Below are 22,739 nucleotides of genomic sequence, written 5' to 3'. Positions count from 1 at the left end.
ATGGATTCGGAACACCTCAAAATCTGTCCTTCAGTGGCTGACCATGATAATATCTTTGAAAAATATTGGAGTGCAAGAAGTCAAATGACTTTATTGTCAAACGCCTGGCATTAGAAAACAACAACAACAACTTATTTGGCCACTTGTCTCATTCCGATTTTCACTGTTCCAGTAAAGGAACGTTAGAGAATTTTGAAGGGGAAAAGTCGAAAATGAACCTAACCTAATAGTTACCACATGAGAGGGGAGGAAAAGCAGACAGAGCAGCAATAGGTCATAATCGCCAAAGACTTGAAAGGTATTCAAGCACTTACCAGAACGGTTTGAATTTCTATTATTATATGACTCACTTATCTGTATTTCTGAACTGATTACCTAATAGTGATGTTATTTACTGTTAGGGCAAACGCATTATTTCTTTGTACTGTTCTATACTAAACCTGGAAATAAAATGATTAATTCTGAAGAGAATGTATTTTTAATTAGATTTGGAAGAATAAAAACACAATAAGCATCACTTTATACATTTAATTCTGCCTTCAATATTACCGTGATTGAAGGTCTTGCAATCTATATATTGTTATGATTTATTTTATTTTGATCTTGGCCCATATGGAAATCCGTCTAGAACTATTTGGTCAAAATTCCGGTGATGCAGGCAGAGGCAATATGGCCAAGTAGGTGATGTTCAATTTAATATAGTGCAAAGAATAAAAATTCGAATGCACTGAATGACTCCATTGCAAATAATGAGCAACTGCCTAAGTACTGCACATGGAGGTTGGATGCCACAGTCCTCACGAAAGAAGTGAACTGAGCCCTTGCATCGTACCAGTAATACTCGAATAAACTCGCCCTAGAGCACTGAAGGTAATTGCGAAAGCCAAGTAGTTAAAAATAAATTGAACAAAATATACTGAAAATGTAGGCTGTTCCATACAAAATAGATTCGCCTGAGAATAGGCTATACTGTTATATATCAGAGTTACTCATACAGTACTTTTCTGAAGAATGGGTTTCTTATAACTATTGTTTGTTTTGAAGCATTAAGCCATGAAATACAACATAATCCCCACTGAAAAATGATTTCGCAGTGAGCATTGATTTTACTGTCTTTATATGCAACTTCTGTTTTTTTCGTCAGTCCACAGTGAGTTCATGCAGGAGAACAATCTTTCAATATTTGCATATTTACATAATGAACTTTTTAAAATGTTGAAGTTTTTCATCATCACTTTTGAACAGATCCATCCAGACTTAATCTAAATGTTGTGATTTAAGAATGTCCTTCAATTCACTATCTTCTTTGGAAATCAGAACATTTTTCATAATTATGTTCTCATCGAACAAATAGGATTCAGTAATATTTGATCTGGTAGCAGTTTACTTCATAATATGAACTGTTTTAAGAACAATCTATACATTCAGTGTCATTTTCAATGTTGCTAGTGTAGCGAATTGCAATGCCACTGACAGTGATGGAGACTGATATTTATAATAACATTACAATTGGTATTTCCAGTTTTGTTTTTTCAGTCACTAATTTTTGTAGCAATATTATATTTCAGTTTAATAAAGATATAAATACCTATTTAACAAGACAGAAGGAAACTACATTTTTTTTTTTTCTCAGCATGGCTCAATATCTTACGGAATGAAAGGGATTAAACATTTTACACATATTAAGCATTTTTTAATAACAAACTTTTAACCAACTTCCTTCGTTGTTTAAAAAGACGTTTTTTTGGGAAGATTATTTATTTTATTTCTCAGTTGATTTATTTTTATTTATTTATTTTATTTATTTATTTAATACTTTACACTTGAGCTATATTAGGCATTGCAGCCCGAAAGAGCAGAAGCTCGTGCTCGGACGCAGTTCAGATCAGTTATACAAAATATATCACAAAATTAAGAGAGTTCATTGAGCACAATAACATTAATAAATGGTAAAATAATACAGCATGTAATAATAGGGTCTGTATACAAATAGAAAATACAAAAGTACAAAAATATTAGAGTATCAATTTTTAACTCAATTAGCTTAAACAATTAAATAATTAATCTGATTTGTTTCTTAAATCTATATGTGTTAAGTGTACTTAGCTCAGGGTAAGCTCTAATTAATCCATTATATATTTTGGGTCCAAAATTTCATGGTTTCAAACTTTTTCTTCTTTCTGCTCAAAACTTCGTTACCTTACTGTTTGTTCTCATTTGCTTCCTTTCTTTAATTTTTGAGGTATTATATGTTTTCCACAAAGTGTAGTTTTTCAAGTTTTTAAATTACAATGTAGAACATATGTATGTGCTACTGTATAGCCCCTACATATGAATTACACTTGTTGAGGCATACAGGACAAAAAAATACGAGACAAAAACATGTCCCTAAGGCCTCTTTAAGGACAATGGGACACATTAGTGAAAAAAGGGAGTTCCTATATTTTACAGGATATGTGGGAACTCTAGTTGTTATACTTTTGTATAATTTGTAACTTGTTCCACATCTCAATGCTACAGAATTCAATAAATGAAGTAAATGAAGTAAAATATAATGAAGAAAAAAAAAACAACTTTTCTCTAGCTATAGGCTACATCACATAAACAACTATGCATTGCCACTGTTATATGTAGACGCCCATTGAATTTTCACATTTTGCAATCTGTGTTGTAGGAAGTAAAGAATTTCTTTGTTTCCTACATTGTTTAAGAAATCATGTGAAAACTATTACATTATCACAAGCAGTAATGCATTTTCGTAAATTTGATTTGAATTATCTTTTTCTGAACATAAAAATTAAATTATTGGATTTACTACTATAGAAGACAAGATTTTCGTTTGAGAACATAGAAATTTGTTAAAAATCATGATGTTATTTGATTTTTAATTACGATCCTTTAATTTTTCAGGTCGTTTTAAGAACAAAGCGTCGACAGGCTACAGGAGAGCGTCCATGGAGTGTATCTGGCATTTCACAACTTGGGGGCAGTACCCCTAAAGCAGGAAGAGAACCTCTCGCTCACTTCTCCATCTCAGAATCGGCCTTGCATCAAATGATAACAACAACACCACCGACTGGCAAGAGTGGATCTGGTGCAAATCTGTCTTCGTCTACGATTGATGAAGCTACGTTACTTGCTGCAGAAGGCTCAGGTTCACGAAATGGCTCTTTACGCAGGCGTAAAGTTCGACTTCGCAAGAGAACTTTGGTAAGATATGTTTCTACTTATAAAAGTGTCTGTATAATTCTTACGTTTTGCATGCAGATTTAGTTACTTTATTTGAATTTCACTGTGATTTCATGACAAATTTAATCCAGTAGATGAAGTGAAACATTTCTCCATTTTTATTTCTTTATAGATAACATGTTTATAACATTTTCTGTTATTTTTATGCTATTTTTGAAAGCTGTCTGCCCAGTTGTAATCTTCAACCTGATGGGATTAGATCTCAATCAAATAATCTCATTAATAATGAGATATAGATAGGAGGATAATACTAAAATGGATTTGAGGGCAATGGAGTATGATGGTAGAGACTGGATTAATCTTGCTCAGGATAATGACTGATGGCAGGCTTATGTGAGGGCGGTAATGAACCTCCGGGTTCCTTAAAAGCCATTTGTAAGTAATGTATCCAGTAGGACAATTATTATACAAAGTCTGCGGTATAGTATTGATTGTAGCTTTCAATTAGTATTTCTTGGGGTACTTTGATTGGTGTTCATTATTATTGTCTGCCTCCAGTAGCCAGAGTTGAAGTATGATCAATGTAAAATTGGTGTGTATTTGATTATATTAAATTTAGCCCACATGGAATGGGTAAATATGCAACTAGATTTATCAACAATTTAGGAAACATATTTGAATTGGTTCTTTTAGAAACCCCATAAGTCACATTTTAACAAAATTGAGTTTATTGCTAATTCCTGTTCTATAGGGATAGATATATCATTTTGTAGAAAAAATACCACAAGTCAAACGGTATTTCTGTTGTGACATGTGAGCTTGAGACTCGTAGAGAAGACTCATAATTCAGTGACAAGGCTGACACAGAATGAACAGAGCTATAGCCTAAGCTGTTGTGTTTGTTAAATTAATTATTTTGTGTCTGAATTTTGGATTTGTTAGAATTATGTTTTCTTTTGCATAATGTATTATTGTATTAGATTATTTCATGCAGAACTTTATTATTTACTAGCCGTACCCATGCGCTCCGCTGCACCCGTTAGAAATAAATATAAAGTAATTACATAATTAAAATAGGACATTTGATCCAGGGAACATTTGTGTTTGATAGAAGGATAAATTGTTTATTATGTTACTTAATTTAAATTGTATTAAAAAAATTTAAATGCGATCATTTTGATCCAGAGAACATTCGTGTTTGATAGAAGGATAAATTGTTTATTATGTTACTTAATTTAAATTGTATTAAAAAAATTAAAATGCGATCATTTTGATCCAGAGACCACTCATTTGGTCATAAAAATTATTTTAGGAAATACAGGAAACGAATGTACAGAATAGCCTATCAAGTTTTCTGTGCATAAGAAGCTATTTTAATCTTACCTGTCCTCGATTCACTCAGAAGTTACTGTAATAACATTATACAGTAGTATTATGTCCATCTAGAGAAACAACACTTTCCAATGGTGAATTAATAATTAATTATACAAATCGGTTAATTTAGCTTCTGATATTACTTCATACAAACACAGAAACATTATCTGTAGGCTATCTTTCATAGCTTTCGATTGTTGCTGTCCAAGGCCCCTTATAGACGAAGTCATTTGTTTTTTAATTCATTACACGGCCTTAGATAGCAGTTATTTTAATTTTAAAACTCATTTATCTCATTAAATATCAGTCCTATCAAAATTTTTCAAGGAATAAAACTTATCGAAAATTATTTTTTAAGAAACTTTTGTTATGTAACATTTTTCACAAAAATCAATAATAAGCGAGATATTTCGATTTATTTAATTCAGGCCCCCTTATAACCCCTCTTTTAAATAATGTATTTTGAATGCCATATAGCCTAAAATCTAAGTTATAACGAACTTAATTTATTTTCCAATTTTCATCGAAATTCGTTCAGCCATTATCGCGTGAAAACGTAACAAACATAGAGACAGACAGACAGACATACAAACAAAAATTTCAAAAAAGCGATTTTCGGTTTCAGGGTGATTAATTATATATGTTAGGACCAATTATTTTTGGAAAATCGAAAGTTACCACAAAAATTTCGGCTACAGATTTATTATTAGTATAGATGTCCTTAATGACATTTCATACAGGTTAGAGTAAAATTTGTTCACATGGAGCAAAAATTATGAGGTCAGCTTCTAAATACTGGTTTTGAGAATCAGATTCGTATTATTTTTGTAACCAAATTTTCAGTTATTTCATGAAGAAAGAGTTGGTTTTGTTAAATCTTTACCAGATTTTGAGAAACCCCATAAGTCATATTCTATTAAAAATATTCATTTTCATTAATAAATATTCGTTACGTTTTTACCGACATTTCCCATTTCAAATATTCTAATTCTTAACTGATGCATTTCTTTTAAACATTTTTTTGCGTTTCCCCAGAACTTTGTATTTCGGGACTTGAGGGTTTCTAAAAAAATCGAATCATTTAAGAGCAGTGTAGGAACTCACCTAGACGTGATGCCTTGCTCGTTCAAGCAAACAATTAAGCAATATGTGCATACAAAAGCTACAGTAACACCAAAGCAGCCCCACATTTTTTAGACCTTAAAATGGTTAAATTAATACAATAAACAAAGTTGATCGTCAATTTATATCTTGTATAAATTACATTTTTGTGGTATTTTCTCCTTTATCCTTTTTTCAACAGTAATCTCACTAGACGTTTTGATTTATCTAGAGAAAATCAAAACTCGAGTGGGATTTAATTGACTATTACACGATTAGAAGAAAGTATATAAAGATTAGAAGTAACGAAGTACTCCAATACAATAAAATATTGACTTACGAAAATACAACTGTCTTCAAATGTATTATTGTACCATCTCAACATTACAAATATTACGCTAGATGCATGCTAGATGGCAGTAGTGAGCAATGCCTTCTCGTCGAGAAGTTCTCGATCTATTATACACGATGGCAATGTTACTAGTCAAGAAGGCTTTGTTGATTCAGTTTCATTTTTATTAAAATACAACATTCCACTTCAATTATCCGAATCCCAGTAATCAACGTCACTTGACAGATGATTTTCAATAAATCTTAATATTAAACAATCTCTGATACGTGGCTATCCATAATATCATATAGCAGAAGCTATAACATAACCTAACTAATATACTGTACACAAGTGTTAGAAAAGTTTTAATTAACGACGATGACATAAAAAATAAACATGAATAATTTTAAAAGGAATAATTCTTGAATGTACAATTTTCAAATTTGAATGTGGTTTGTGGTTCAATTGATGTTATATTGGACGTGTGCGTAATAGAGGTGGAACTCGTTGATTTAGGCCTACATGGTGTATTCAACTTATTCAGGATTTCCGAATGGTGCTCTTCATTTATTTGTAAATCGGATTTCAGAAGATGCATAGGTATGATCAGTGATTTTTATTCATTCTTGTTCTTGAATGCAATGCGAGTCATATTTGAAACTGCTGTGCATCGACTGGAGTGGTTTGTAATTTTATGTGTGTGTGTGTGTGTGTGTATATATATATATATATTTTTTTTTTTGACGTCCAGACCAGCGCAGTTTCAAATGTTGGCAAACAAAGAAACAAATGCTAGGGACGCGATAAAATTAGACAAATGCTAGGGACGCGATAAAATTGTGCGATAAGCAGCCATGATTGGTTGAAATACGTCCTTTCGTACCGTTTTATTGGTCAAAAGTAGTATGACGTAGTAAGAGTGTAATAGAAAGATTAATTAACCTGGTTCTAGTTACTGTGTAAACTTCATTTGCTCTCTTAAAACCTTTAAATATGTAAAGGATGTTAATTTTAATTTAGATTGCAGAATTTGAAATACTGGTACCAGTAGTTTATGTGTTTACACTGCAATTGAAACTTGCCATGACCACAAATTTCAGGTCGTTCATGAACCCTAACTCTTTAGAATTGAACGTTACTGTGTTGCAAGACGATGGTTGATTTAATTACTAAATAGCAAAGCATTGGAAATCAATGATAAACCTTATACAATACTAACCTATAGATTTTAACTGCGTTGTTCTATTCTTGCCACATTCTGAACACATCTAGGTACCTATGGAATTGAATGTCTAAAAATTGAACTGATACTTTTAAAATGGAACATCTGGTCACATTAGTTTATGCCTACATCGCTAGAATAAAGCATTGGATTAGTTTTACAGTATTTTATACAAGTACAGAAAGTGTATGTTTTAATCAAGCTTTAAAATGTTTAGAATTTAAGTGCACTTAAATTGAAATTAAGTAGTGAATTTCAAACTGTCGTGGGCACGAACGTCTGTCCAATAGTTGGACACGTATCCTTTAGAATCGACTTAAAGGGCTTTATTTCTTATCGGATATAGGTAAAAAAATTAACGAATTTGAACAATTTCGGTACAGGTTATCATTTTCATTCTCTTAATTCACTGGAAGATCATTTCAAACACATTATAAGGAACATATCACAGCCATAACCAAATCATACAACAATTCGACCTACGCGGAACACATCACAAACTCCGATGATAACTACAGCAACATAGACAATGACATGAAAATACTACACATTCAACCGAAAAACCAGAAACTTAACACCCTGGAATAATTTGAAATTTATAAACATACAAAAACACACCCACATCACATCCTGAACACTCAACTGAATTTCAAGACACACACCTTTTTCGACACAATCATGAATACACCTCACCACAACAGGAAACCAGAAGACAGCTTCTTCACTAGGCTTCGGACAATGAAGGATACCACTTCGAAACTAGCCAGGTAAATTGCAAAAGTTAACACAGTAAAGAAATCGTAAAGTTATTCAGTCATGTTTAAGTTTGATATTTTATGCAATATGAACTAATCATTGATGTTATAAGACATTAAGTTTTATTATGAATGTCGTTGGAAACAAGTCTCTTTGAAAAACATAGTTTTTCGTTAGCCTATTTATCTCCTATTGGCGATATAAACATCTTTAAAATAGCATACTTTGCTTGCTTTATTCTAATTGAAATATTGATTAATAATCTGTACTAACTGAATTGAATCTAATCTTATTTTTCAAATTAATGGCAGGTGTGCATAAAAAGACATCTTGAAAAAAAAAATCCAAAAATTTAAAACTCCTGACTTTACTTTTTGTGTACGTTCTTTCCCTGTTGATTTTTTTATTTTATTGGATTATTTTACGACGCTATATCAACATCTAGGTTATTTAGCGTCTAAATGATATGAAGGTGGTAATGCCGGTGAAATGAGTCCGGGATCCAGCACCGAAAGTTACCTAGCATTTACTCGTATTGGGTTGAGGGAAAACCCCGGAAAAAACCTCAACCAGGTAACTTGCCCCGACCGGGATTCGAACCCGGGCCACCTGGTTTCGCGGCCAGACGCGCTGACCGTTACTCCACAGGTGTGGACTTACCTGTTGATGTTTTGTTAAAAATCAAAATACATTTAGTCCCTGATTAACTTTATAACTTCTTTACCGTGTTAACATTAGAAAATTACCTGGCTGATTAGTTTCGAAGTATTCTTCATTGTCCAGAGCCTAGTTAAGGTCGCACGTTATCTTTTGGCTTCCTGTTGTGATGGGGTGTGTTCATGATTGTGTCGAAAAGGGTGTGTGTTTTAAAATTCAGTTGAGTGTTCAGGATGTGCTGTGGGTGTGTTTTGGTACGGTATGTTTGTAAATTTCATATTGTTCTATAGTGTAAAGTATCTTGGTTTTTTGGCTTGATGTGTAGTATTTTCATGTCAGTGTCTATGTTGCTGTTGTTGTATTTGGAGTTTGTGATGTGTTCTCCGTACTAGGTTGAATTGTTTTGTGGTTTGGTTATAGCTGTTATACTGTACATTTAATACTAATCAAATCATTCTTACTTTTAATACCAGACAAATCAGATCTCCATACTCTCTGTTAGTTTAAGCTGTAACGAAAAGGAGTTTACAGTTCATTTTTACATTCTTCAAGGCACTGCCTAATTATCTTAAATCTCTGAAAGGCCAAGACAAAAAGTTTAGAACAGAATTAACAAAATTTCTTCGTATTCATACAACCTATTCAGCTGATGAATTGTTTAAGCTTATAAATTGAATTAATCTGTGTACTATTCATTATAATATATTTTTATATAATTTTTTCACTTGTTCCACATCTCAAAGCTACATTGCTGGTGTACAGGGGCGGACGCAGGATTTTTTTTCGGGGAGGGATTTGAGGAGATAGTAAAAATGGAGTAATGGGAAATAAGTTTATATACTCACAATTTGTTTCCGAGTCACAAACATTTACAAGTAGACCTGAGTAGCGTAGTCTGTACAGCCTTCTGTGTTCGAAGTTGCGGGTTCTACCCCAACCCAGCTGGATGGCATTTAAGTGTGTTTGAATGTGACAGGCCTCATATCAGTCGATTTACTGGCATGTAAAAGAAGTCCTGAGGGAAAAAATTCTGGCACACCGCGACGCTGATATAACCTCGGCAATTGCGAGCATTGTTAAAGAAACCATAATTTTTAAATTTTAACATTTACAATGACTCAATACAAAAAGAATGACATTTACAGAAGAAGGAGACGAGTCTTCTTAGACATTTCATCCAGTACTTCATGAGCTTTTACTTCTACATTTTTATGTATATACATCAAGGCCAGTGCGTTTAATCTGTCTGCACCCATCGTGCTCCTCAAGTAAGTCTTCAAATACCGCAATGTTGAGAACGAGCATTCTGGTGTTGCTATAGTTACAGGCAACGTGCAGAAAAGTTTCAGCGCCTTGTGAGTGCAGGGAAAAACAATTTCATTGCACCTGTTCAAAGATGATATAAAATCAGTAGTTATTAGGTGAAGATTTTTCTGATCAAGAAAATTTCTTCTCCACATCATCATTTCATTGAAGAAAGACTCTGGTGATGCATCAACATCATTGGGCCACTGATCACTACAGCCTCAACAGCAGTTTCTAAATCTTCATCTGATGCTCGCACTATGTTTTTAGGCAGCAAAGTTTGTATGGACTTTAGGATTCCCTTATGATTTAAAAACCTGTCCTTGAGCTGACTAATGAAATAGTCTAAGAAGAGAAGGAAAATTAAAAGCCTGAAATACTCTTCAAGACTCTCTGTCTTGAAGTAAGAACGCTGTGTTTGTCTCCCTGCAGTTCTTTGAATTTAACACTTTAGCAAAGAGAATTATGTGGAAAACTCTCTAATTCCTATGTACATTCACGAATTAAAATTAATATTATTTTTGTTTCTTGTTTCGTATTTTTCTCAAAATTTCGGGAGGGGATATATCCCCTTAATCGTCCCCCTTGCATCCGCCCCTGCTGGTGTAAGATCAATGGAATAAAATAAATGAAATGAAATAAAAAAACAAGATTATTTTTAAAATTACAATTAGTGTTTTCCAATGCAATTCTCGTCTTCAGAGCCAGGAAATGGGAGCATCTATATGTATAAAATATTTTATATGTCAGTACGTCAATTCTGTTATCTATACTCTTATCTAAAGTGAAACCTACTGATAACTGATATTTCGCGATGCTGTGTTAATATAGGAAGAACATAATCCTAGTTATATAGTTACTATCTCGGTTGAAGGAAGGACAATATAAGAAGACGTGGTGGTTTAATTTGGTAATACTTATTACAAACTTCGTGTTTATAATACAAGACAATTTCTATTTTTTCATCTTATCTCAGTGCAGTGGCGTTCACAGAATTTTGTCAAGAGGGTTTGTTATTAAAATTTTTTTACGATTTACATTATAGATATTTTTAATTTTGTGTGTTGTTATTATTATTATTATTATTATTATTATTATTATTATGTTACGGTATATTTATTACATATTCGTGAATATCCTTATAAAATCTTTGAAACGTAACTTTTACACATAACAAATTTTAACTTGTGTTTAATTGTGTATAATAAAAAATGCTTGTGTCATTATTACACTTACACAATAATCACATATATATTTAGTCAACTTTTTTTTATATATCATGGGTAAAACACTTTATATAACAGGAAAATCCATGGAAACAATTAAATATATTGAAATATATGTAATTAAACACAATAATGGAATGTGGAACTCACTAAGAATGAAGAATGAAACTGGCATGATGAATATATTGAAGGAAGGGTAGGAGGTTTCGTTTCATTTAATTTCATTTGTTGTATTCCATAGATCTTACATTAGCAATGCAGCTTTAAGATGTGGAACAAGTCAAAAAATTTACAAGATTACAATTTTTACAATTTTACAATTTCTTGGCGAAATGTAGTGAGATAAGATGAGGTAAGGCCGAGGATTCGCCAACAGATTACCTGGAATTTGTCTTATGGTTGGGGAAAACCTCGGAAAAAACCCAACCAGGTAATCAGACCAAACGGGGATTAAGTGCAGTGAGGCCGAGGACTCACCATAGACACCCGGCATCCACTCCATGGTTGGGGAAAACCTCGGAAGACACCATCCAATCAGACCAACTGGGAATCCAACCCAAACTCGAGCACAGCTCCAAATAAGCAGGCCAGCGAATCTGCCGACTGAGCTGCATTGGTGGTTCTACTAAAAATATGCAATACATAGCAATCAGATTATTGAATTTACAAACCTAAATGATTATTCATCAGTTGAGCTATTTAATATAATACATAAGAGGTAAGTTAATTGAATTTAAAAGCATAAACAATTAGAGGCGTTGGCTAAGCTACATCAGAAAGGTCTTGGCGTAGAGCTATACAGCGAGTTTGCTCCGGCGAATTCCTGGATACGACATCGTGAAGGCCTAACCTCTAGCAAGTGGCACGAAGCTATTAAAATGACTGCACACGTGTCTTCCGTACGTTCCCTTCCGGGCAGGACTCGGGACAACATCCTCTGTCGGCGATGCCACAGAGAGCCAGAAACACTTGCACATGTCCTGGGCTCTTGTCCGCACGGTGAAGTACTCCGTAACTCACGACACCATAGAATTCGTTCGATGATCGCCGAACAGTTTAGATCAATAAATTTTCAAGTGTTCGAAGAAGTTCACGGACTGGCAGACAATGGCAGTACAAGAAGAATAGACAAGATTGCCATCCCACCAAATAACAACAATGGCTACATCATCGATCCCACCGTTAGATTTAAAAAACAAGAGAGCCAAGCTGAAGATGTAAATAGGAAAAAAAAAAAAAAAAACATCTATGTACGTACCGTTCCATATTTCATGGACAAATACGGTCTACAACAAATTGAAGTAATACGCCTTATGGTTGGAGTGCGCGGAACTATTCCCGGTTTCTTCTTCCAGACCTGGCAACGTTTCGGCCTACAGAGGAAGGCAATTGGTGACATCGTTCTATCAGCTCTGAGAGGATCCGTATTTATACTCCGCAACCATCTCTACGGTCAACAATGATCTTCAACTAATTAATTAGTAGCTACTTATTTATTCAGTCATTTCTTGTCATTGTTGTAAGACTCCATTATATTATGTATGTTATTTATACTTCCAATCTACCTATTGTACAATATGCTCTGTCTGTTATCGTTTAGATAAATAAATAAAAAAATACCTATGTCGATGTAGATTTTGTTACTCTGACGTGAAAAATTAGAGAAAGAAAAACGATTATGGATATATAAAAATACTCATATAAATAGTCTATGTAATTTTTTTTTTTAAAGTTCAAAAGCAGTAGGTTCAAATCCAGTAACTCCCCTCCCCCCTATTGTATACGCCCCTTTCTCAGTGCCTTTGATTTAACACAAGTACGATGAATGTCACATTCTTTGTGTATTTGCAAATCATTTTTTTCATGGAGAATCAATAATAATAATAATAATAATAATAATAATAATAATAATAATATTTCATATAACCATGGCCTAAATAGATAAGTGGTTTCTATTCTACGCAGTGGTTTAATATGTTGTCATCATCATGAGTTGTGGCCACAGCATATTTTACGCCTTATTAGTGTGTTAGGTCATGTGAAGGAAAATGACGAAAAGAAGTAAATAATTTTCAATATATACCATCGTGAATAGAAGTAAGACAGTGTCGATTGTAATTTAGTCATGTGTGCTGACAATGTTGTTATACTGTCCGCGATTTTACCTGCTGCTTGTCATTCTCGGCTGTAAAACATCTGTTAGTCTTTGTTCCACCTTGGTGACGATGGGCACTCAGTAAGCATTGAGCTAACAAAAGGAAATGGAACATTTAGTGGTTTTCCTGCTTTATAGGAGCCTTGTTTTGGTTCATGATTAATGATGACAGCTTTTTTTTACGAGTTGTTGCAATTTTTATGTCTGAGAGGAATGTTCTACTTGTCCACAGGGACGGAAGAGTGAATCTGGGTCAGATGGTGTGACAGTTGGCCACTCTGGTGGGAGTGATACTCAACACCACAGCCGATCATCTCCTCTCAAGTTAACCCCCAAGTCTCCTAATAGCTCTGGTGCAGAGGGCAGTGCAGTGCGTTCACCTGGGAAGTCTTACCACAGTTCTGGTACAGAGGGCAGCCCTCTTGGTGCGTCTCGGACACTATCGAAGTCTCAGAACAGTTCTGGTACAGACGTTAGTCCTAGAGGAAGCATCTCTCGAACGCTGTTCAAATCGGGATCTTTCTCAGGCACTCCGATGAGTGGGAGAAAGATACCAGAGAGGCACACGACTAGTGATCCAGCCATGTTGGCCTACTCTCTCACTGGGAACGTCACCAGCGGGACTGAAACAGAAGACGAGCGTCAGTTACCAAAGCAGAAGACAGTACCCATGTTCAAGCTCGGACCAGTGGCTGGTGCTGTTACCATTGGAGTAGGAGCGAGCGCAAGAAGGGATGGTGACAGTGATATGGAGAAGAACAGTGCGTTTGCCGCAGAAGAGCATCTCAGCTCCTTTTCTGAACAGGCCTGGGATAACTACCAGGTTAGTGACATGTTTTAATTCCCTAAAATTTCCTACCAAAAGTTATAAGTCTTAAATTTATATTAGAGTGGCCAAAAAATAGTTGGACAACTGTTTCGGAACTACATTAAAACTCGTACGTTTTTATTCGGGACTTAAAAAAGAAAACGTGTAACTGAAACGACGTTTTATAACATCTCAAAGAGCATTTTGAAGATTATAGGGGAGTAATAAGTTACGTCAATTTAGTAAAATCGTCACAAAAGAAAATTAGAACCTCATAGTTAAGCATCTTCGAATCTATACTACAGCACACATATTCTTGGAGAATATAAGATTATTTGTAGGAAATCTTAGCCTCTTAGAGTAGTGAGTTTGTCGCAGAAGATCATCTGTTTCTTTTCTGAGCAGGCCTGGGATAACTACCAGGTTAGTGGCATATTTTAATTCCGTAAAATTTTCTACCTAAATTTCTAAGTCTTAAATTTATATTAGAGTGAACAAAAAATAGTTGGACATCTGTTTCAGAACTACATTAAAACTCGTACGTTTTTATTCGGGACTTAAAAAAGAAAACGTGTTACTGAAATAGCGTTCTATAACATCTCAAAGAGCATTTTGAAGATTATAGGAGAGTAATAAGTTACGTCAATTTAGTAAAATCGTCACAAAAGAAAATTAGAACCTCATAGTTAAGCATCTTTGAATCTATAATACAGTACTCAAATTTATAACATATATTCTTGAAGAATATAAGATTATTTGTAGGAAATCTTAGCTGCTTAGAATAGTGCGTTTGTCGAGATCATCTGTCACTTTTCTGAACAGGCCTGGGATAACTACCAGGTTAGTGACATGTTTTAATTTCGTAAAATTTCCTACCTAAAGTTCTAAATCTTAAATGCATATTAGAATGGCCAAAAAGTAGTTGGACAACTGTTTCGGAACTACATTAAAACTCGTACGTTTTTATTCGGGACTGAAAAAAAAAACCGTAAGTGAGAAAAACGGGTAACGGAAACTACGTTTTATAACATCTGAAAGAGCATTTTGAAGACTATACGGGAGTTAAGGCCCATTCACAATGAAAATTAAACATAACGTAAGCGTTAACTTAAAAATATAAACGTTACGGTAAAATCAAGAGATCATTCACGATGGGAACATAAACATTACCGCAAAGATGCTTGGTAACCATGGAAACATAACAACGACGTCATTTCCTCATATTAGGTCGTATACTTCAGCGCTCCACGATTATGTACTGCTTGAAAATCACGTAAGCATAAGCATGAAAGTTTGGAGTTTGCAAACTTTCATGTTAACGTCTAACGGCAATGTTAATGTCATTGTTTATGTGAATCATTGTGAATGATCCCATTTGGTAGCCTGGCCGCAAACTTCTGTGTTTATATTACTGTTATGTTTTGATTTCCATTGTGAATGGGCCTTAATAAGTGTCAATTTAGTAAAATCGTCACAAAAGAAAATTAGAACCTCATAGTTAAGCATCTTTGAATCTATAATACAGCACACAAATTTGTAACACATATTCTTGAAGAATATAAGATTATTTGTAGGAAATCTTAGCTGCTTAGAATAGTGCGTTTGTCGCAGATCATCTGTTTCTTTTCTGAACAGGCCTGGGATAACTACTAGATTACTGACATTTTATTTCAGTAAAATTTCCGGCTTAAAGTTAGAAATCTTGTATTTTTATTAGAGTGGGTAAAAATAGCTGAACAACTCTTTCGGAAATACATTAAAACTCGTATTTTTTTTTCGGGACAAAAAAAAAACGCATAAGTGAGAAAAATATGTAACTGAAATGAAGTTGAATAACTCCTGAAAGAGCATTTTGAAGACTATATGGGAGTAACAAGTTACGTCAATTTAGTAAAATCGTCACAAAAGAAAGTTAGAACCTCATAGTTAAGCATCTTTGAATCCATAATACAGCACACAAATTTATAACACATATTCTTGAAGAATATAAGATTATTTGTAGAAAATCTTAGCTGCTTAGAATAGTGCGTTTATCACAGATCATCTGTTTCTTTTCTGAACAGGCCTGGGATAACTACCAGGCTAGTGACATGGTTTAATTCCGTAAATTTTTCTACCTAAATTTGTATTAGAGTGAGCAAAAAAATAGTTGGACAACTGTTTCGGAACTACATTAAAACTTGTACGTTTTTATTCGGGACTGAAAAAAAAAAAACGCGTGCGAAAAATGTGTAACTGAAATAACGTTGAATAACATCTGAAAGAGCATTTTGAAGACTATATGGGAGTAATAAGTTACGTCAATTTAGTAAAATCATCACAAAAGAAAGTTAGAACCTCACAGTTAAGCATCTTTGAATCCATAATACAGCACACAAATTTATAACACATATTCTTGAAGAATATAAGATTATTTGTAGAAAATCTTAGCTGCTTAGAATAGTGCGTTTATCACAGATCATCTGTTTCTTTTCTGAACAGGCCTGGGATAACTACCAGGCTAGTGACATGGTTTAATTCCGTAAATTTTTCTACCTAAATTTGTATTAGAGTGAGCAAAAAAATAGTTGGACAACTGTTTCGGAACTACATTAAAACTTGTACGTTTTTATTCGGGACTGAAAAAAAAAAACGCGTGCGAAAAATGTGTAACTGAAATAACGTTGAATAACATCTGAAAGAGCATTTTGAAGACTATATGGGAGTAATAAGTTACGTCAATTTAGTAAAATCATCACAAAAGAAAGTTAGAACCTCATAGTTAAGCATCTTTGAATCCATAATACAGCACACAAATTTATAACACATATTCTTGAAGAATATAAGATTATTTGTAGAAAATCTTAGCTGCTTAGAATAGTGCGTTTATCACAGATCATCTGTTTCTTTTCTGAACAGGCCTGGGATAACTACCAGGCTAGTGACATGGTTTAATTCCGTAAATTTTTCTACCTAAATTTGTATTAGAGTGAGCAAAAAAAATAGTTGGACAACTGTTTCGTAACTACATTAAAACTTGTACGTTTTTATTCGGGACTGAAAAAAAAAAAACGCGTGCGAAAAATGTGTAACTGAAATAACGTTGAATAACATCTGAAAGAGCATTTTGAAGACTATATGGGAGTAATAAGTTACGTCAATTTAGTAAAATCATCACAAAAGAAAGTTAGAACCTCACAGTTAAGCATCTTTGAATCCATAATACAGCACACAAATTTATAACACATATTCTTGAAGAATATAAGATTATTTGTAGAAAATCTTAGCTGCTTAGAATAGTGCGTTTATCACAGATCATCTGTTTCTTTTCTGAACAGGCCTGGGATAACTACCAGGCTAGTGACATGGTTTAATTCCGTAAATTTTTCTACCTAAATTTGTATTAGAGTGAGCAAAAAAATAGTTGGACAACTGTTTCGGAACTACATTAAAACTTGTACGTTTTTATTCGGGACTGAAAAAAAAAAAACGCGTGAGAAAAACATGTAACTGAAACGACATTTTATAACATCTGAAAAAACATTTTGAAGACTATATGGAAGTAATAAGTTACGTCAATTTAGTAAAATCGTCACAAAAGAAAATTAGAACCTCATAGTTAAGCATCTTTGAATCCATAATACAGCACACAAATTTATAACACATATTCTTGAAGAATATAAGATTATTTGTAGAAAATCTTAGCTGCTTAGAATAGTGCGTTTATCACAGATCATCTGTTTCTTTTCTGAACAGGCCTGGGATAACTACCAGGTTAGTGACATGTTTTAATTCCGTAAAATTTTCTACCTAAATTTGTATTAGAGTGAGCAAAAAAATAGTTGGACAACTGTTTCGGAAACTACATTAAAACTTGTACGTTTTTATTCGGGACTGAAAAAAAAAACGCGTGCGAAAAATGTGTAACTGAAATAACGTTGAATAACATCTGAAAGAGCATTTTGAAGACTATATGGGAGTAATAAGTTACGTCAATTTAGTAAAATCTTCACAAAAGAAAATTAGAGCGTCATAGTTTCTTGAAGAATATAAGATTATTTGTAGGAAATCTTAGCTGCTTAGAGCAATGCGTTTGCCACAGAATATATTAGTTCCTTTTCTGGAAGGCTTGGGATAACTACTAGGTTAGTGACATAATTTAGTTCCGTAAAATTTCCCACCCAGAATTATAAATCTTACATTTATATTAGGTTGATAGAAAAAAATTGTTGGACAACTCTTTCGGAACTGTATTAAAACTTGTACTTTTTATGGGAAACTGAAGAAAAAGCATGATATGTGAGAAAAACGTGTAACTAAAATTACGTTTAATAACATCTGAAATAACATTTTAAGACTACTATACGAGGATAACAAGTTATACCAATTTAGTATAATCTTCACAAGAGAATTTTAGAATTTCACAGTCAAGCCACCTTTAAATCGATAATACTCAAATTTCTAACACATATTCTTGAAGAATGTAAGATTATTTGTAGAAAATCGTAGCTGCTTAAAGCCAAAGCTGGCTGATATATTGCATTTCAAGTTCCAATCCAGAAAATGTTACGAAATTGACATACCTTGTTCTTACTGTGTGATTTTCACTTAATAACATGTAATTTTTTTTACAATAAGTCAGTTATATTGGATTGCTTACTCCTAAGGAATAAACCATGCCCTCAAATTGTGATAGCTTTTCGTGTATTCATAATTTCTTTAGTTACATCATGATGTGTTATAAAAAGTCACTGTTTCTAAAGCAGTAACACCATCATTAAAGGATACAAGATTGTTGGAGGAAAGCACGGGTCAGCTTCGAATTTCCACGAAATTCAGAATAGTTCGCATCTTAACAATAAACACGTGCTGTATTTCCGAATTCTTCATGGCAAACCTAATTTCAAGCAAACTTGATGTAGAACACATAAATGACGTTTCTTATTTCCTGGGATTTAATATATGATTTTATAATCGTAAAAAAAATGAATAGGCCTAAGCGAAAAATGTATATCCGAAATAAATTAACGTGAAAAGTAAAGCAATTTTGCAGGGACCTCAGGAAAAAAAAAAAAAACAAATAAGTGTGAAAAACACATTAGTGGGAAACGTATATAAAAAAGTGTTATTGTACTTCGCAGTTCCGGGATATCCTGTTGTGAAATAACAATTGTTCTCAACAGACGGGAAAGAGATTTGGAGAGCTAGTTCCATGTGTCTCCGCAAAACAGACACTAATAAAAAACAGTGTACCGGTACATTTCTTTGTAGCGAAGTAACAATGATGACAACAATCAATATAACATGATAGCAACACCACAGTCTAGTATAAACAGTCACGAAGCTCAATACTTAGTAAATATGCATCCATAGATACTTGCTAACCACTAGGATCGCTAATATCGCCTCATTACAGACAATGCGAAATAGTACCGGCACAGTCTATTGTTCCTAGCACCTTCACAACTCAAGCTTCGTGACTGTATATACTAAACTGTGGTAATACGTTGCACTTATTTATTCATTTATTTATTATCTTGATTACACCCATCCATCCATCCATTCATTCATGACTAATAATTATTTATAAAGTTATAAATATAAATACAATAGCCCGCTATTAGATTTGCTGCAGATTATATAGACTTGATAGAACTGATGCCTCAACTTCCGTTGCTGTTTATAAAACTTTGTCAGTAATAATACAAAGCATAAGGGAAGTTGTTTTTATTATGCTACAAAAATTATTTTGAGATCTTCTTGGAAATGCGCGTTTTCAGAATATGTGATACCAAAAAAGAGATTTTGGTCTGTCTGTGTACAGAAATTTCTTCTAAACTATTTGACGGAATTCGCATTCAGTATTTACGAGTTGATTAACTGGGGATAATCTACAGAGACAGAAACAAAATTTGGGCCACCTGAATTTTCCGGTGGCTCAGTTTGTTATTTCTGGGTCTGTACATGAGACATAATAATTTGTTATGAGAATTTAATAGATATTTATTTGAAATTAAATTCCAAAATAACTATAAACTCGACATCTATTTTGGCAGTTTATTTATTTATTTATTTATTTATTGTTTTTGCGTAAGATGAAGAAATAATTCAAATATTATATTGCTAGATCTGTAAGTTTATGAGAAATTAATTATCATACGACACATTATTTCTGCTTTTCGTTGCGAATTTTGTTAAAAGCCAGTTAAGTTTCCACACAACATTATACTAAGCCCCTAGTTTCGAGCGCGTATTTATTTATTTATTTTATTGCTAGTAAATTTCAAATGAATACAAGTTAATATAATATAATATAATATAATATAATATAATATAATATAATATAATATAATATAATATAATATAAACTAGCCCACTCCTTGAATGCGTAAAACTTGCGCTCAGGAGAGGATTCCAGTACAAACAAAAATAAAATAGAGAGTGAATAAATTACAGATTAAGAAGTGTTAAATATCTTCAAACAGAAACTATAAACCCAATACAGTTTTTACTTATTTATTTATTTATTTATTTTATTAATTTGGAGAGTATTAGTAGTTAAAATAATATTAGAATAAAATTTGTTTAATGAACTAGGATCTTGACTCATGCTATGATAAAAAGCTGCATTGGTTTTACATTTAGGTTCAGATAAACGCAGAGAATTCATATTTTTAGTTCTATATTTATGTATATACCTTTCAAAGTTATTAAGATTTCTTTGAAAATATTTTAATAAAATAAAATAATAAATTTGTTTACTGTTGAAAACTTTGAAATGCTTAAACAACAGTTCATTCGAGTAATCTTTCTGCTTTTTTAAACAAATTTTTAATACATTTTTCTGTAGTAAAATTATTACAGGATTAGATTTCTTGTCAAAGACCTTTGTTCCGTAGGCGTAAGCCACTTTTGAATGCCGACTTCTGTGATTAGGAAAACAATATTAAATAGTATTACAATATACATACCTACAGCTATTTTATGTAGGCCTAGATATGTGCAAAATTCGTATAATATATAAACGAAGTCAAATGTTTTATCTTTAGATTATAAATAATGCTTTTATTTTGTGGGTGTGCAACCCAGAAATCGAAAGTTATTTGTATGTGGGTGCATATTAATTAATTTATTTGTTTGTCTTCCGATTAATAAAAAAAATTATAAAGAATAAAATCATATTTGACGGAGAAACTGAATTATTGTGAAGGTATGAAATGTATTATGGGAACGTATATATCAACTTCTTGATTCTCAATTTTTTTTTGAGTAGACGCCATTTTCTGTTGCAGGAGAAGTACATGAGCGAGCCATATAGCGAAGAACCAGCTGATCCTGAAGCAGCTCGCCGCCTGCTGGAGTTCGGCGATGACTATCGTGATTATATCAACAGCCAGTCAGACTGCGCATCAAGTTTGAGTGCAAACCAGGTGACTTCACCTGTGAGGAGGAGAAGGACAACGGTACGTATGTTTCACAGTTTATGTTCATTTTCAGTGTGCTAAGTCTTTGCAAAATCGTTGAACTGTTTTTGATGTGAAGGTTATTACATGCTCTGAGTCCCGAGGTCATAAATTATTTTACTATCTTTCAGAGTACTCGTGTTTGCATTGACAAACAGTGAAGCTTTCATTATCGTCGATAATTCGTTACACATAACTGGAACGGATGTCGAATTCGTGTCTCAAAGCTCGTCTATACTACATGCTAATAATTAGCAACTACTGACTTGTAAACTATACACTAGAGAGCTTTGAACATGTATGTTGGAATCATGGCCTTCTTCAAAGACTATTTTTCTCAAAGCAATGAAATTACAGTATAGCACCACAGTCTACTATATACAGTCGCGAAGCTAAATATGTAGTAAAAATGCAAACATTGGTAGTTGCCCACCACTAGGATCGCTACTATCGCCTCATCATCGCAGATCTCTCTCCTAGTAGACGACAAAATATGTTACACTTTCGTTGTGTTCTTTTGGAAATATTAACACCTTCCTTCCATTATTGAAATATTAAATGCATAAAGTTAATTTATTATTTTAATGAAATATATTAAATTCCACCATAAACTCGAAGATACCTGCAAGAAATAGGTTAATATTATTTTTGTTTGTGCAAAACGAACCGAAATTTACTATAATCGCTTCACTCATTCAAGATTATAGTGATAATTAACTATGAAACCAATAAATATTAATTTGCATTTCCTTTTACAACAATAATAATGGAAATATGAATTAATGGAGTAACTTACGTGTACCGGTACTTGTAGTGTAGGCTTACGTAGTTAACAAAGTGGGATGAGGTTAAGCAATAATAATCACACCAGAATTGGAAATAAAACGTGATCAATAAATTTTATTGTAACAGACTTTTTCAACATCTCTAGTAAAGTAACAAATAAAAATAACAACAAAATTAACAGCTATAATTAAAAACATACCCTTTGAAAAAAAAAAGTAGGCCTAAGCAATAATAATCCCACCAGAATTGAAAATAAAACGTGATCAATAAATTTCATTAAAACAAACTTAATTTTTCTACGTCTCTAGTAAAATATTATTATTCCAATTATTGTGTTTTAGCCATTAACATTTTCATTACAACCAATAACGAACATTTCACAAGCAT

The 22,739-nt window shown here is 33.0% G+C and overlaps 1 protein-coding gene across 5 annotated transcripts in view; it reads left to right on the top strand.

The window, feature by feature from the left end:
• klar (klarsicht) overlaps nucleotides 1-22,739 on the top strand; it is a 1,308,544-nt gene that overhangs the window by 1,103,535 nt on the left and 182,270 nt on the right. For all 5 annotated transcript variants that reach the window (XM_069829505.1, XM_069829504.1, XM_069829503.1 and 2 more), the window contains exons 13-15: nucleotides 2,911-3,210; nucleotides 13,549-14,139; nucleotides 21,396-21,566. In XM_069829505.1, coding sequence (XP_069685606.1) covers nucleotides 2,911-3,210; nucleotides 13,549-14,139; nucleotides 21,396-21,566 — 1,062 coding nt within the window. The remainder of the gene's footprint in view (nucleotides 1-2,910; nucleotides 3,211-13,548; nucleotides 14,140-21,395; nucleotides 21,567-22,739) is intronic.

This window comes from Periplaneta americana, chromosome 6 (assembly GCF_040183065.1).
Source record: "Periplaneta americana isolate PAMFEO1 chromosome 6, P.americana_PAMFEO1_priV1, whole genome shotgun sequence".
Classification (NCBI taxonomy): domain Eukaryota; kingdom Metazoa; phylum Arthropoda; class Insecta; order Blattodea; family Blattidae; genus Periplaneta; species Periplaneta americana.
This window is presented reverse-complemented; position numbering and strand designations above follow the sequence as displayed.